A 17,979-nucleotide genomic window follows, 5' to 3' on the forward strand; every position below is an offset into this window, starting at 1 on the left:
TATCTCAAGTCTTCAGCCTTCTCTTTTGGATTTTGCTTCATTAAATCAAGGCATTTTCAAATACATGGGAATATTCTCTTTAATGTTTTTTCTGAGTTGTTGATCTTTCTCTAGTATTGATCCTCTTGCTTTTCCACTCAGTTCTCTTCCATCCCCCTAGAGTTTATTTCATCACTCTTAAGTTGAAGTTTCCTCTGTATCAAAAAATCTCTCCTAGTACCTTTGTTTCCTAGTCGTTTTTATTCTCTTACTTCCTAAGAAAAAGACTCACCCCACCAATACCTCCATGCCCTGTGCAAAAGTAGGTCTGAGTGATTTAAATGACTTGGGGAACAATTCACAAACATACTGAATACATTCAGACACCAAATCAGCAACTTTGGGATGATTCTGCCATGGTTTGAATTCACAAATAAACAGCTCTATTCTTAAAATCCCAAAGCATAAGTAGAATCAGTGAGTTACACTGACTTTTAAAAAGTATTATAAAAGAGGCAAAAGATTAAGGAAAGCTTTGCTAACTTGTTGGTACTCATCTTTTGGAGACAGCAGTTGATAGGAATTTTTGAGAAATTTAGAGGTATCGATTTTACTAACTGTAACTAAAATTTAGGAATTTAGAATCTTCAGAGTGTCCTGGTTTAATTGACAAAGACAGACTTGTAAGAATGAAGTTTTTTCCCCCCTGGTCTCATTTATATCTATGTAAAATGTGGAAATGACAAAGCCAGTATGGTGGCTTAGGTTAAGAAAGAACTCATGCAAGAATATTACTCATGCAAGAGTGAGGTGCTTTTGAGGTTACATTCTGATCACTGGAGGAGTGATGTCAGTTCTTTTATCAGGAAATTCTTGAACTGTTGTACCTGCTTCATGTACGATGCATGGGAAAAGTGGGGGATTTTCTTCCAGATAAGTTAAATTGTGATTTCTGCAGGAGAATGAAAGGGGCTTTGACTCTTAGTATTTTTTACTAATGGTTTTTCAAAAACAAACGTTCCATGGTTACTGGTCTCCCATTGTTCCTCTGGGAGGGTGAACCATGAATGAACTTAATAACCTAGCCGTCAGTCACCTTAGAGCTTTCTGTCTTCTAAGATATTGAAGAAGTCTCAAATTTCTGTTCTTTAAGATCCGTATTATTCTTAACATCTACAAGTACTTTTAAAAATCTAGTATTTCCAACTTTGGGATATTCTTTTGAAATAATAACCTTGAATTATATTTTCGCTATAGTTATTAAGGAAGCATTACAGACAATATGTTATCTACAAATTATATTCACTGTATTAAAATACTTATTCTTTTATACTCTCATTATGTATAGCTTTTTAAAATCAGAACATAGCTTATGAAATTTAGACCATGTTGAAAGGGCTTTTCCCAAATATGCATACTGTTAAACAAAAATGTCCTTTTAAATGCTTTTCTCTGGAAATTAGAAAATCTAACTTTCTAATAAGAGCATTACAAAACAAAATGTTGCTGCTAACCAGTAGCTTAGAAATCCAGAAATGATTCATGCCTTCCCCGCAGTTAAAATACATCTTAATAATTTGAAGGTCACTGGCTTCAGCAGGGTGCCAGCATATAAAGGGATTTTAAACATGCAGTTTAAAACCCTTGGGATTAAACCAACCTTGTTGGCATATTTTATTTATACAGAGATTATCTCCAAAGGAGATTCATTGGTCTTTTGACTATAATGAAGCCCTTTCCTTATTGACTTCATTGTGTCATAAATGAAAAGAGATTTCTTTTTATGGCAGGAAATAAAATGTTCCAATCTCCACAACACTCCTTGCATCCTAAAAGTCTGATTTAGACAAAAATCTCTTTGTTGTGCCCTAACTCAGGAACTAAAAAACGCCGTCATCTTCATTTATTTCCTATGTACTTTATCTTCCTAGGTTGACGCAGGTATTGCCAAGCACAGAGAGAGGCCTGAACTTCGTCTCTGAGGAGTGGAGGGGGCAGACAAGAAAGGAACTGAGCTCCCAGTGTTGAAATCTCTGCACTAGAGGGGTGGCTGGTCATCCCTGGTAACAGCCCAGTCATAGGACTTGGGAGGTCTGAGCACAACTGACTTAACCCAAGTACTGTGCTGAGCTTTTATCGGTTCTCCCTGAACTCAGATAGATTTGGTTGGGATTTGGAATAGTGTTGAGGAAACTGCTAAGGGTTAAATGAACTTACAGAGATTCATCTCAGTAAGTGACTCGAGGTCCTCTGGAATCTTAATGGTGATGATATATGTACCTATAGTCTGCCAGGGCTATTTTCTTAGACCTTAAGCCAATTACCTCCACAGCTAATAAGCAGGAAGGTAAATACTATGACACTTTATCTACCTGGCATCATTAAGGTGATCAGAACAACAGTGTGAATTTTCCAGGTAACTAAAGTTTACTCTTAAAGTCAAAGCAGTTTATTTCAGCCCCTTCCCCCCCCCCCCGCCCTTTTTTGTTAGAGAGTTTCTTTAAAATATATGATATGGTTCTCTGCCCTCTCAAACCATGTATGTTCAATTTCAGGTCTAGAGAGGTCATATAAAGTGGAAGAGGCCAGCTTAGGAGTCAGCCTGGTCCCCATTCAATAATGACAGTAAATCATGACTAAGTTTTTTGGTTCTCTTAGCCACAGTTTCCCCATCCATAAAATGGGGGCAATGACAGCCTGTAGGCCATAGGATTGCACGTGTAAAGCGATGAGCACCTAATAGTAAATGATAGTTTTATGCATTTACGAGATGCCAGGTGCTCTTAGAAGCACTTAGGTTATCTAGTTGACTCTGCATAACACTCTCTGAATGAGGCTGTTACTATTCCCCTTTGAGAGATGAGGAGAGGGAAAGAAGTTGCACCACCAGGCACACTGGCTCTGGCTTTTTCCTCTGTCACCACTGCCTCACCTGGTACACAAGAGGCAGTCGGTCAGTGGTGGCTGATATGAATAACAGCTACCCAGTTTTACTGAGTCACAGGCTAAAAGCGGCTGAGCCTCTGCAGCGCCTCCCTGTGGTGGATGTTCGCAGACAGCCTCTGGTGCAGATTTTTTTCCTTTGGAGTATCAAACTAAACATTTCCAACAGGAAAGCTGAGTTTTTCACTCTTTGCTTATTTATCTGTTGTTCTTTAAGATGAAGAGTAGCAAGTTGAGCATATGTGAGTTGGTTATAAGTGTAGACCAATGCATGGGTGATTTCCCTCTTCTGACTCTGAAGATACAGAGTACAACAGAGACATAACCACTGACTTGGAAGCAACTTTTCTTTATTTTCAAATGCATTTTTCTATATTTTCTGAAGTTTTGCTTTTGAGGTCAACATTAACCAGCTATTATTTCCTCCTCGGACTCTCTCACGTTAGTACTTTCTTCTCAGTAATGCTTTGCTTTTGCTCCCTACAAACCAGTGACTATTCCTAAGCTTCATCAGAAATGGTACCTTAGGATATTTTGTTGTGGGCTGACCAAATAAAAGACCTCGTCCATCCTGAATTTCACTCCTACCACAAAAATCCAAAATCTTGGGACAAAGTGTAAATAATATCACTTAATAACAACACACCACTTTTCAGAGCTGATTCTCAACTGACTCTATGAAACATTTTATAGTGGGATGACTTAGTGATAACAGTAGTAATCCCATTTTTGCCTAATTTAAACCTCTGGTATCTGAAAACACTATAAGTAAAACTATTGGCACAAAATTATACTGTTACATTTGATCAGATTAACTAAAATGCTCTCATCCCTTGCTTTCCCTTGAAACTGTGCTCTGAGAATGAAGGCAGAGTGTCCCATCATATGAGAGCACAGACTGGGATGAACACATCAGGATTCACGTCCTAGCTCTGCCACTAAGGAATTGTCTCTTTGGGCAAGTTTGCCTCCATTTCCTTATTGTGATAAGATGATAACATCCTCTTTACCTAGTTCTTGTGAAGATGAAGGTGTGATAAGGATGGAGCACAGTCCCTGGCAGTCAGTAAAGGCTTGGTAATTTGGTGGCTCTCATTTATATCAACTCTGTCATTAAACTGTTTCATTTTATCATAATAATCTAGCTTCTAATGTGTAGTCAGTGCAAACATCTTTACTTTGATTCCAGCTCACCTTTTCTTTCCTTTATGTTTCTCCCCATCACCACTGCCTCAGTGACATTTTTCACCTTTGTCATCAAATCTATCCCTTTTATAGCACCATGTTGTTGCTCTCACTTTCTTAGGTTTATTATAACAAATGTTGCCCTTGGGCAGACACCATCCCCCTAATATTTGGCTAAGTCCTAGGTGCTCAGTAAATGTCTCATGCAGTGGTTTTCCATGCATTCTGACCCAGCTCACAGCTGTTCTCTCTGAATCAGGTGTTCTTTACCTTAGGTATGAGGTGAACCTACACCGCCAAACTCTGGGCTTCAGTGAATTTTCTGAACTTGTGTTCTCAACTGTAAGATGTTTATGAAAAGAGTACATGTCTCTTAGAGCTGTTGAGAGGAATGGATACATGTTAACATATGTAAAAGATACCAAAAGTGCCTGGTCCACAGTTAGTGCTGTGAATAGTCTCACCATTTGTTAATGAAACTCAAAGGTATAAGTGGATATGCACCTTCCAGATGGAGATCTTCTTATACCATAGGGTCTCTCCAGATAAAAATTGAGCAGATCAGGTCTATGATGTTGTCCTAATTGCTTGGCCTTCTTCTAGTTATAGTAATTTTATAATTATCTGACTCATGTTGAGAAAATTTTAATACAAAAACTACAAAAGAGGGAAAACTCTTAGGATTTATAATTAGCCATAGCTTACATTCATCTTAATATTGGGGGAAAAGATTTATGATCTCTCAGTTTCATTTACCTTGATTGAAAGACAAATAATATATTATCTAGGTAGCAGACAGTGGTCAGTGTAACATGCAGGCATGTCCATAGTATTTTATGACATTATTGGTGGTGCCTGGAAACGCAGAGGAGTGTGGTTAGATTTGCTTGGATAAGGAAGCAAATTGGAGAGACTAGGGAGCTGTATATTTCCATGATTATCATATTGAGCTCTGCTGGATTTTGCTGCATCTAGCCATGGGGAGCAGGCCAGCTGAATTCTGCACATGTATGGCACTAGCTTGGATAGTACAGTTGGCTTTTAGCAGGAAAAAAATACAATAATATAATAAGTTGGGAAGTTCCCTTCGTGGCTCAGTGGTTAATGAACCCAGCTAGGATCCATGAGGATGTGTGTTCGATCCCTGGCCTTGCTCAGTGGGTTAAGGATCCAGCATTACCGTGAGCTATGGTGTAAGCCAAAGACGAGGCTCAGATCCTGTGTTGCTGTGGCTCTGGTGTAGACCTGCAGCTGCAGCTCCGATTCAGCACCCTGCCTGGGAACTTCCATATGCCATGGGTATGGCCCTAAAAAGCAAAAAAATAAATAAAATAAAATAAAATAAAAAATTGTTAACCTGAAAGTATTTTTCAAATGATTTGAGGTGGGCTCTGACTTTTAAAACACTGTACTGTGTGCCTTGTGGGGTAAAATAGCTCTAGAGCTGACTGGTTTTTTTCTTAATTTGAACTCAAGTGCATGTGCTTAGTCATGGCGCCATATGTTTACTGGGCATCTCCAATCCTAAACTGTAGTTATAGAGTATGTTGCCCTCAGCCTGTTACACTATTAATCAAGTCACTCTGCTCTTAGAAACAGTGTTGTGTCTTTCCTTTCAAAATAGGAGAAAAGGGCTGCCTGCAGTCCATATGCTGGAGTGCTTATGGGGCTAGGTTTTGTCCCATCTCATTTGTTTCACCTCTTGTCCAAAGATGAGTTTATTCTTGGGTTAATCTTTTGGAGAGCTCCAATTTTGTACATATCAATCTTTTTCTCAACTTAGGATCTTTTCTTTGCCACTTGATCATTATTATAGTATCTGCTTACTTCTAGACATTTTAGTGATCAGATAATTTGAGAAATTTTTCTTGAACTGTGCATTCTGCTAAATATTCTGGGGAAACATTTTGGCTGGCTTACTTTGTTAATGCTGGTTACATCATTATGGGAGCTATAGACTTCTTAGGCATGCAAAACGATTGAATATTCATGAACATCTTCAATCCTGAAATATTTGTAAATAACTTGGCAATTTTTTTCATAAGGTGGCCTATTAAAATGATTAGGTCTTTAATTGTTCACACAGAAAGAATTGGTGCTTGCAGAGCACCACCTATTTGATAAGTAACATTTCTCTGCTGAGCAATTTGAATTATGAACGCGTATCAGTCACCTTCCTTAAACAAAGTATATAAGAGATGCTTTTTTCCACTTAAGAATGATTCAAGTTTGAAAATGTCAATAGATGCAAAAAGCCACCCTAGAGCTTTGCTCTCTCGGAAGAAAGTAGAGAAGGAATGACATAGTCAATGTTAACTGTCACCAGATGAAGAGAAATCAGATTGTCAGGCCTGGATCTATAACATTCTTGCCAAAGTAGGACCTCATTTACACATACAGATCTTCATACCCTTTGCTAAGAAAAGCATCTGTGGCAGTTTAGATGTTTGTGCGTGTGCCAAAGATCTTTCACTCTGAATAAAGTAAATGTCATGTCTGTTGTTTATCTCAAATTCGGCAGAGTATTTTTAAAAGGAAATATTTGCGGGGGAGGGTCGAGGGAAGAAGGGAAGGAGGAGGTTGGGGAGCTCCAGTTAGAGGGGTGTGGTTGTTTTCCAGCGCTACTCGAGTAGCAGAGAGGATCCGGGTCAGTTGGCTTAAAACACACTTTGGGCTCCCAAACTGAAAATGTCCTTTTGAAGTGACAACACTGCAAAGAAATTGGAATGTGAAATCTTCCTGAATCTCTACCTAGTCTGTCAACACCCCAAAAATCCGGTTAATTCCGTCAAATTGGTTATTTGGCATTGTATAGACACAGCTGTCTCCAACTACAAATTCGAGCACCTAAACATAGACGACATTGTATCCGAGGCCAGCTGGTACAGTGGCACCTATCTGTAATTGTGTATAAAAATTGCTTAGACTTCAAAGATGGGGAATGGAACTAAAGTGTTCCAACTTCAAGCTGGACCCCGTTGAATAGCAATTTTTTAAAAAACCAAGGTTGTGATAAAATTTCTTAACAAATAAGTATTCCAGGTAAGTTCAGGATTTTAGTTGAGACTATGATGTGGTGATTTACATAAGTAAACTGCCTTGAATATAAAACAGAGGTAATTCTTGACAGACCTTTTTTTTAAAAAAAAAAACCTTTTTTAACCTAGCTTTTAGGCATTCAGAATCATAATGAGACCTTAATGTAAAATAAATCCAGAGACTTTTCTTGAAGACATCCTGCTCAGGTGATAGAATTGTGTCACTCTTTGCAAAAATCAAATATTTGTCTTCAGTCTTTTCTTATCCGTGCTACTTGTTTTATAGAAGTGTTCTGTGTGACTCCAAATATTATTTTGTTCCTACAGATGACATGGAAGCCATTCCTGTCAAACAGTTTGTTAAACACATTGGTGAGCTGTATTCTAATAACCAGCATGGCTTCTCCGAGGATTTTGAGGTAGGTTTCAAAACTGAAGTTCATGTCCACAAAACTACGTCTTATTTTACATGGGTTTTTGTCACCTTGAAATGAATGTATTGCAAGCATAACAAAACAATAACTAGTAAATCAACTATAATGGAAAAAATAAAAATCATTAAAAAGGAGTTCCTGTCAGGGTGCAGCGGAAATGAATCTGACTAGGAACTATGAGGTTTCGGGTTCCATCCCCGGCCTCATTCAGTGGTTGAGGATCCGGTGTTGCTGTGCCTATGGTATAGGTGCCGGGGAACCTTCATATGCTGAAGGTGTGGCCCTAAAAAGAAAAAAAAAAAAATAACAGAGGAAAGTGGGGACGGAGTCTTATTTCTTTGCACCTAGAGTTTTAACAGGCCTCTTTTGCCTGGTAAGAGTAAGGTGGAAGGGGGCTGCTGGCTCTCTTCCTGAACATGCGGCTCTGTTAAAGACTTACTTAGTGGGATGAAGAAGGTTAACTCACATTCCCTCTTTGTCTTCATTCTCGCTGGGACAACAGTTAGAATGCAAAGGACAGGGCTCCCAACACCACATCATTTCTGGGACTTGCAAGGTATGGTGGAGGCAGCAGATCTGAAGTCTAAGGACTCAGATGCTGGCTCCACTGGTGCTGATCTTCTTCATCCTCGAGCCAATGCTGTCCTCTCTGATCACCAGTTTCCTCTTTGGTAAAAACGACACTGATGTCACCTCCAACCTCAAAGTTGTTGGAAAACACGAATGGTGAACATCTTTGAAAGTGCTGTATTAACTGAAGCCCATGCGACGGTCAGTCATTGTGGTTTTGTGATTAGTAACCCCTGGGGAATTATTGGTCCTTGGAGAGGAGACACGGGTTAACACAGCCTTCCGATTTTAAGAGCTGGCATGCAAGAAACAAGGTAGAGAGCAGCGCGCACCCCCTGCCAGCTCTGGGTTCCGTGCCAGTTCGGCAGTGACAGGGTGTCAATGAGGAGCTATTAAACAGACTGCCCTTTTCTTCACTGAGGCGCTTAACTCAGGCACATCTCTGGCAGCAAGAGTTGTGCCGAGGAGGCCAAGTTTTCATGGCAGCTCAGCTGTCTTCTAGCTTTGTGGGTAAGTCGGTTCCTTTCTCTGTTTCATTTCAACTTGAAAAAGGGAAGTGAGGATGGTGGCGCTCACCTGCCCATCTCTTTTCACAAAATTGGCTCCAGGAATCAGTGGAAGGTGAGCACTTTGAGATCAGCTAGGAGGTGTGCAGCTGGTGGTGCAGTGACTTTGCATGGAGAGGTAAAAATAAAAAGAGGACCAGAAGCCCCTATTGCTATGCAAATTTAGAGTCCCCAAAGGCACTTATGTTGGCAACTCGTTTTATTTTTTTTATTTAAAAACAATTTTTTTTTTCATATTTTTAGGGCCGCACCCATGGCATAGGGAAGTTCCCATACTAGGGGTCAAATCAGAGCTGTAGCCTATGGCATATGCCACAGCCACAGCAACATGAGATCCGAGATACATCTGTGACTTACACCACAGCTCACCGCAACGCCGGATCCTTAACCCACTGAGCAAGGCCAGGGATCGAACCTGCATCCTCAGGGATGCTAGTCAGATTCATTTCCACTGAGCTACAACAGGAACTTCTATATTGATAACTTGTTCTAAATGAAGGCTTTCTCCTAGCTTTTTTGTTTGTTTTTATTTCTTGAGCAGAATCAAAGCAAAGATGGTTAAGAGAAGGACCGCTCTGATTTATTCTGCAAAGTCATACATTTCATGAAACAAGCAAAAACGCATCCATTGTTTAATGCAGCTATTAGATGCTGACCAAAACAAGCAAAAAAAAAAAAAAAAGTGCCTATCCAACTACAAAGAACGTGGTTTAAAGTCAAACATTTTGTATTCATGAGAACAGCAAATGTGTGTGGTGCTAAAGTGATTTAGTTCAATTGACTGTTGGCTGGATGACTGAGCAAGAATATTGAGGCATTTAACAATGTTGATGGTATTCAGGACAAACATTTATCCTCTAGAGAACAGAATTTGATCAGGATGATCAAATGCAGCTCCATTTTCTCAATTATTTATGATTTGAGACCCCAGTGCTATTCATCACAGCTGGTTTTGACACCATTTAATTATTCAAAATAATCAGCTACACCTCTGTAAACTTGATCTGACTTAAAATGGGCTCCACTGCATCAAAATCACGCCTGTTAACAAGTCCTGGGCATCTGTACCCAGTTTACATGCTTAAAAAAAAAAAAAAAAAGCCATGGCTAGGAGCTTTCATCACCTCTGTTGAAATCTGTGGCTGAAATATTATTAGCTGGTAGTTTGGGGATTGGAAAGGGCAGGGCCGGGAGGAGGGGACCACTGTTCTACTCTCACTATTGTACTCTCTCCTGGTTGGAAAGGTTTCACATCAGAGCTGTTCAGGCTAGGAAGAACATCCTTTCTCCTGCAGAGAAGAGTAAGACAACAATGTAAAGGGGGAAATAAGAGAGTAGAAAAGCTCACTCACATACTGTCGTCTCATTTAGGGGAAATTTGAAGTATTTTAAAACAGTAGTATTCCTTTTTGGTAGCTCTACTGAAAAGGAAAATGGTAACAGGCTGTATAACACACTATCAAGGTTTTTCTTTATATATAAATGAGAGATAGTAATAGGCTATAAAAAGAAGGCACAAGAGATTTTGTATAATTTAACAACAGTAAAACAAAACCCTTATCATGTTGAGAGAGTAATAACCTCAACCCCAGATTTCCAGATCCTTTTATGTGGAATCATGACAGCTGGCATCTCCTTAGCATTATTGCCTGGACTATTTCACTCATTCCTCAGAAATGCCCCCATGAGGTATTTATTGTTCCCATTTTGCAAATCAGGAAACTTATCCATGAGAAAACTGAGGCATTGGGAGGTTCAGTTATGAAATGGCAGTAGTAGGGTTTAAAGCCAAGCTTTCTGACTCAAGCCCACATATTTAACCTTGATGCCTTCCATACTTTTTGTAATTTTTTTTTTCTTTAGGGCCACACCTGTGGTACATGGAAGTTCTTAGGCTGGGGTTGACCTGGAGCTACAGCTGCACGCCTACACCACAGCTCATGGCAACACCAGATCCTTAACCCACTGAGGGAGGCCAAGGATCGAACCTCCATGTCCTGTTCTTAACCTGCTGAGCCGCAACAGGAACTCCACCTTCTATACTTTCATTAGAGTAAGTAGTATCCTATAATGAGCTGAAGTCAAAGGAGAAATAACCAAGATTATCAGTGATTATCTAAAACTGGTCATACAGCTGATGGGCCAGTGAGTTCCTTGGGAAAAAAAAAAAAAGGAGAGGGGAGAGCAGTCAAAATAAGGAGCCTCCCACTAAGAGTACTAGGAGCCCGTACATGATCTTCATGGTTTCAGGCCTTCCCGGATTGCTAAGAATCTGACTTTTAAAAACCTTATATATCCTCAGAATAGAGGCCTGAAGTTTGTCCAAGAACTAATTTTAAGATTATAGAGAAAACCAAAAAAAAAAAAAAAAAAAATGGAGTTCCTGTTGTGGCGCAGCGGAAATAAATCTGACTAGGAACCATGAGGTTGCAGGTTCCATCCCTGGCCTTGCTGAGCAAATTAAGGATCCGGCATTGCCATGAGCTGTGCTGTAGGTCAAAATGTGGCTCAAATCTGGTCGTGTTGTGGCTAAGCTGTAGGCTGACAGGTACAGCTCCAACTCTGTCCCTAGCCTGGGAACCTCCATATGCTGCAGGCGTGGCCCTAAGAAAAAGGAAAGAAAAAAAAAAAAAAGATTATAGGGAAAACCACTTACCGGTTACTATTTGGCCAGTAAGAGGAGATAAAGCAACTCATTTTGCAGTTTCTGAATACCTGCTATTCTCTTGCCAGAGCATAAGGTACAAAGATCACTTGGACAGAGACCTTGTCCTCAGGGAGTTCCGTCTGGTGGGGATGGGAGAAGACCAGAGAGCACAAGCCTGAGAAGAGAGACGGCAAAGCAAAATAAATGCTATAACAGAAGTGAAGTTCTGGATAAGTGCAGAGGAGAAAGTCTTCTATGTTTTGGGGTTTTTTTTGTTTTGTTTTGTTTTTTGTCTTTTTGTCTTTTGTAGGGCCGCACCCTGGCATATGGAGGTTCCCAGGCTAGGGGTCTAATCGGAGCCGCAGCCACCGGCCTACGCCAGAGCCACAGCAACGTGGGATCCGAGCTGCATCTGTGACCTACACCACAGCTCACGGCAACGCCAGATCCTTAACCCACTGAGCAAGGCCAGGGATTGAACCCTCAACCTCATGGTTTCTAGTTGTATTTGTTTCTGCTGCACCACAATGGGAGCTCCGGAGAAAGGCTTCTATGGATTTTGATTGGTTATTTCCAAATAAAGTCTCTTTGCCCCCTCTTATTTAAAAATCTTGGATGGAAGTGAAAAAAAGAAACAACTTGGTGAATAGCTCTACTATGTTCAGAACTTTGCTGCTTGGAGGAGAATGAGAAAAATGATTCACTGGTAATTTTGAGTCTTTGTCTAGAGGTGATGTGGAAAGCCAGTGTTTTGTCCTTGTCAGATAAATTTTGGAAGCTGGGGACATTATACCTCTACCGGATTTTGCAGTCGCTGGAAATAACATCAGTCCTTGTCTCAGGATAGCATTCAGTGACTATTCCCTTGGCTACCCTAGCTGACTGCAACCTCACTCTTCCTAGGTCTCCCCAGTCATAATCCAGGAGGCTTCCAGAGGTACGATACCAGCTGTGACCTTTCAGAAAAGGGGGTGCTCCAAGGCCCCGTGGGTCAACAGATTTAATCACAGGGGTCAGAAGCATCACAGGTTTAACATCTAGTGCAGAGGAGTTTCTTTTGTGGCTCAGTGGAAAGAAACTGACTAATATCCATAAGGATGTGGATTTGATCCCTGGTCTTGCTTAGTGGCTTAAGGATCGTCGTTGCCACGAACTATGGTATAGATCACAAATGCAACTCGGATCCTGTGTTGCTGTGGCTGTGGCTGGCAGCTGCAGTTCTGATTGGACCCCTAGCCTGGGAACTTGCATATGCCACATGTGAAGCCTTAAAAAGCCAAAAATAAATAAATAAAAGCTGAATGCAGAGATGAAGCCAGAGGTCCAGTACCCCTGGACAAGAATCCACTGGGGGATCAGGGCTATTTCACTTAACTCCAGTTGAGCTAAATTTGGGCTGGTTGCTCATCTTAAATCAAGAGAACAAAGCTTTGTCCACCTGAGCCCATGCACCAAGGGACCAGTGGCCACAGTGGGGTTATGTAAGATGCGGAGTTCTCGGGTTGCCGATGATACATACTGGGGAATTCCTAGACAGAGGCAAAGGCTGCAAAATAATGCTGCCTACAGAGGGCAAAAAATGACCTTGTTCCTGAGCCTCTGTGACAAAATGCCAGTTGAGTCTTAAAAGTCCTAGAGGAAAACATTTCAAAACTTTAACTTGAAAAAAAAAATTGTGGTTAGGTTGAGGTTATGAAGCATGAGAAAAATGCATTAGCCAAATTTCACAAATCCTACATGAAAAATAATTGTATCTTATAGACCAGCTGCAGGATGATAGACACTGATTTCCTCTCCAAAGATGGTTTTCCTGGAGGGTAAGACAGTCATTTTAGATAAAAACTTGGATCTGGACTTAAGGACAGGCATATTTAGCGAGGAAAATGGCAATGAGGCAAAAAGCAGGCAGTTACACAGTCTCTTCAAGGGACACAGAGTTCTAACTCTCTGGCACTGGGAAGGGAGTGGGTGGAAAAGAGGAAACAACCTTGAAAGCCTGGCTGAGGGATATGGAATCTCTCTAGAGGTTTCTGAATAAGAGAATCAGGAAGTCAAAGCAGCAGTTGAAGAAAATCAGTGTGGCAGCAGATACCCTGAGCAGAGGACACTGGAGGCAGGACCGGGCAAGGACCAGCTCTCTGTGTGACATGAAGCAAACACAAAGCTGTGGTCATGACCTGAACTCATCAGTCTTCTGTAAAACAGTCCCCTGAACTCAGCTGTGGGCTTCCTGAATGCAGACACTGAGGAAATTACACGTTCTCCAACTAACACATAGTCACCAGGTCCGAAATATTTCCTTCTCAGCTTGCTTTGCTGTGAAGCTGAGTCATCTGAGAGATTTTGAGATCCATTTTTTTGGTTGAATTGTCTTTCCAAATTGAGCTACTGAATGGGAGGACAATAGGTCTCCATGTGCCCTTGGAACAGCTGTGCACATCCACAGCCTTAGGCAGGAGTGACATAGCCTGTGTCCCTCAACTTTGAGGGGTTTTGTCTCTTCATTTTTTAAATTGTATTTTATTATTAATTTTTTTTCATTATAGCTGGTTTACAGTGTTCTGTCAATTTTCTACTATACAGTAAGGTGAACCCAGCCATACATATGCATATACATTCCTTTTTTCTCACATTATCATGCTCCATCATGAGTGACTAGATATAGTTCCCAGTGCTCTACAGCAGGATCTCATTGCTTATCCACTCCAAATGCAATAGTTTGCATCTATTACCCCCAAATTCTCAATCCATCCCACTCCTTCTGCCTCCCCCTTGGCAACCACAAGTCTGTTCTCCATGTCCATGATTTTCTTTTCTGTGGAAGTTATATTTTATTTTAAATGTTATTTCTGGCTGGCCCTTTTCTGTGGTAGCATGCCTGTTCATACTCAGAATATTCATTTTGAGAATCCCAGCTCTGCTATAGAGACAGTAAAATACAAACAAGCTCAAATCTTGAACTATTTCTCAGAGTGCTGAATAGGTAACTTAACTCTACACACTCTATCAGCCAGTGTCACTTCAGAGGGTTTTAGCACCTATTAAAATCACATTAACTTTGAAATGCCAGTTGTGATGGAGAAAAGCCACTCTGGGATCAGATGATGTTATCAGCATCTAAATGAGCCAGGCAGTACTGCAAGGAATTACTGATGACATTATTATCTGCAAGACAAAATCAGAAGGCCTTAGGCAAACCTCTTGGTTCTAATAAAATCAGATTTAACATTATTTATGACTATTCTTTGTTTTCTGTCATTCACATAATTGGAAAAGTGAAATAGAGGCAACGGATCAGACCAGGGTTTTTAGATAACTCAGAGTTTGATTGGCCATATTGAATGATTGCTTTGAACGGTGCAGACAGCTGCTCCCAAACAGTCTTGGTCAATTGCATTATACTCTAATAGAAGCCCCACCTCAGTCCATACTGTGTGGTCAGATCCATGCAATGGAGGAAAAAAAAATCAAAAAAGGGTGTCTCAAACTAAAGTTCAAAAAGCTGAAATCTCAGCCCAGGATACCTGAGCAGCAGCCCTGAAGAGGTACTTGCCAAAGGTATGACCTTCAAAACCCAGAAACAAAAGCATGTCAGCTTAGTTCAGGGATTTGGGTACAGACTGAATTAATGTCTACCACAGAATACAGATCCATTGTCAAAGGTTTTCTGCCCCTGAAACTATGCAAAAGAGATGCCTCAGGCTTTCAAACCAGTTTTAAAAGGCAGGTCCCCCAAATATTCTGAGTGTGGCCAGCATTGCTTCTGTTCTTAGAGACGTTAAGGTATCAGACTTGTAATGTTGTGCTCACGCTTTACTATTTATTTATTTATTCATTTATTTATTTATTTATTTATTTATTTATTTTAGAGGAAAGAGCCAAAGGCAGCCTTAAGGCCCTTTGAGCTAGCATTTGCCAAAGTGTTAAGTTATAAACTGTTATAGATGGAATAGCAAACATCAGAGTTGATCACCTTGAGTAAAAAAAAAAAAAAAAAAAAGATAAAGAATTGTTATGAAACAAACTTTCCCCAGAGATGTGTTGAATTAATGACTGTGGCGCTCTTCCTCCCTCCCTTCCTTCCTTCAACTGGGAATGTCTACAATTATAAAAAGTTCAACATCCAGCCTATAAGAATCTGGTGTCCATGAATATGGTTTCTTTGAACAGATAGTGACCCTTTGTTTTTATACCTTAGTTAAGGTCTTTGATGGTGGTGAGTTCCTCCTCAGTACTCTGTGGGTATAAAAGACTGCCAGTTCCTGATTTCATTATGCGTGATGTAGAGGCTGTGGAAATCATCCGTAATTGCTATGCAATTCCTTTGTGAAGAAAAGTCGGCATACTTGTAAACTCTGTTACATCTGTTACATGTAAAACATTTCTCCAGATAATCTTGTGTCACTTTGTTCCTGCTCTTTGTTACAGCTGTGCACTGCTAATTACTTCCCTTATTAGTTAGCTCTAGTACTTTCTTGGGTTTGAAGCATACGGTATAGAAAAATGTGGCTTTTTAACAATCTTGTATTAGGCTAATGGGTCATATTCTATCCACAGCAAAGGTAACCAGAGAAAGATTTGCTTCTCCCACTGCTATTTTTCTAAAGGAGGATAACATAAATAAAATTGGAGTTAACCAACAATGCCTCAGAACCATATATATTTGAGTCAGATATGACAACTGCCTGGGTTCTGTATTAGTATCATTTCAGGATTGAGTCTTTACAGTCATTTCATAGCCTGTTAGTTATAAAACAAGGCCATAAGGACTATTAACATATTGCAGATCATGGTGGAGATTATTCTTCTGCCTGAAATGTTCCTGTTCATCCTGTTCAGACCCGGGTGAATCATCTCATGTCTAAAGCCCTCCTCTGTGTTCCCATCACGGTTTCTTCAGGCTTCTTTCCTACTGTAATCAATCACATTTGATCATCATCACCTTTTTGCATGTTTTTCTTACCCATCCAACTGCAACGTACTCAGAAAGAGATAGTGTGTTGTAATCCCCATGTCTAGGCTAAATACAGGAATAAATAGGTGATTGATGAGTTAGTAAAGAATTAAATCCTCTTATCTTGTTCCCATCCTTCCTACATTTGTAGGGAATATGTCAGTAATTATTTCCGTAGTTGATCTGGGGAGGTCGTGGTGGCCAGTAGCTAGGGAGTGAGTAAACACTCTATGCATTTGGATGTAAATAGTTCCTTTCTTTCTATGACCTTATTGTTAAACGTCTAAAGCGTGTCTAAAAATCTTTGAAATCTCAATGTTTGTCTTCTTCACTAGGAAGTCCAGCGCTGTACGGCTGACATGAACATCACTGCAGAACATTCCAATCATCCAGATAACAAGCACAAAAACAGATACATCAACATTTTAGCATGTGAGTAATAAACTTTATACTGTCTTCAACTGCAGGGAAATCAAATCTTCTTGCTGGTTATCAGCCAAAAGGCAAGCAATCAGAATCAGAATGCCAAGAGAAAGTCACACTTGCAAGTTAACCTCCCATTAGCCCATCTTCAGTGGTGTACAAGAAGTGGGGACATTTTCTGCCCCCTTAGTCTTTCATTAAGCTGTCTGATCTCTGCTTAACCATCAGGTTATTGAAGGAAATGTTTCCAAGCTTTACCGTTCTCACATGAATTGTTTTCATATCCATTGCTGGGAACCAAAGTTTAATGTCATGTGACTATCTTGGCATTATTGTTAACCAGTGAGAGCCAAGTCTTTTAATACAAAGAGAGATACTGAGAATTAAATCAAGGAAGCTGAATTTCAAAGCGGTGTAAGATTAGGTAACTGGTTTATACCAGTCCTTGCAGACCCTGTACTTAGTCCTGTCTAATACATTTCCAGGGTCAAGAATACCTTGGAGGTTTAAGACTCAAATAAATGTTCCTCTTATAGAGTCTCACGGAATACCCTAGGAGAGCAGACTACTGCTACAGCTAGAATGCAACTTTTCATAGACACTGGGGCTTGGGTCACTGGCAGAAAATATATGCTTCAGTATTAAGGGCAGTGGCAGAGATGTTTGTGGCCAAAATACACTATGGTCAGGAGCATAGTACATATAATTTTACATAGTAACACATTTAAATTGGACTAAATTTGCATAGTACTGTAGACTTTGAATAATACTTTAGTGAGATATAATTCACATACAATATAAAATTCATCGATTTCTTTTTTGTTGTTGTTGTTGTTGTTGTTGTTGTTGTTGTTGTTGCTATTTCTTGGGCCGCTCCCGCGGCATATGGAGGTTCCCAGGCTAGGGGTTGAATCGGAGCTGTAGCCACCGGCCTACGCCAGAGCCACAGCAACGCAGGATCTGAGCCATGTCTGCAACTTACACCACAGCTCACGGCAACGCCGGATCGTTAACCCACTGAGCAAGGGCAGGGACCGAACCCGCAACCTCATGGTCGGATTCGTTAACCACTGCGCCACGACGGGAACTCCTAAAATTCATCCATTTCAATGTTAATTTGAGGTTTTTGGTGGGGTTTTTGTTTTGTTTTGTTTTTTGTTTGTTTGTTTGTTTGTTTGTTTTTGGTCTTTTTGCGTTTTCTAGGGCTGCACTGGCGGCATTTGGAGGTTCCCAGGCTAGG

At 40.3% G+C, this 17,979-nt stretch overlaps 1 protein-coding gene across 2 annotated transcripts in view; it reads left to right on the top strand.

The window, feature by feature from the left end:
* The window catches only part of PTPRG (protein tyrosine phosphatase receptor type G), a 730,473-nt gene that overhangs the window by 672,851 nt on the left and 39,643 nt on the right, over positions 1-17,979 (top strand). For both annotated transcript variants that reach the window (XM_047778440.1, XM_047778433.1), the window contains 2 exons: positions 7,473-7,564; positions 16,652-16,748. In XM_047778440.1, coding sequence (XP_047634396.1) covers positions 7,473-7,564; positions 16,652-16,748 — 189 coding nt within the window. The remainder of the gene's footprint in view (positions 1-7,472; positions 7,565-16,651; positions 16,749-17,979) is intronic.

The sequence above is a fragment of the Phacochoerus africanus genome, chromosome 1 (genome assembly GCF_016906955.1).
Source record: "Phacochoerus africanus isolate WHEZ1 chromosome 1, ROS_Pafr_v1, whole genome shotgun sequence".
NCBI classification, from domain to species: domain Eukaryota; kingdom Metazoa; phylum Chordata; class Mammalia; order Artiodactyla; family Suidae; genus Phacochoerus; species Phacochoerus africanus.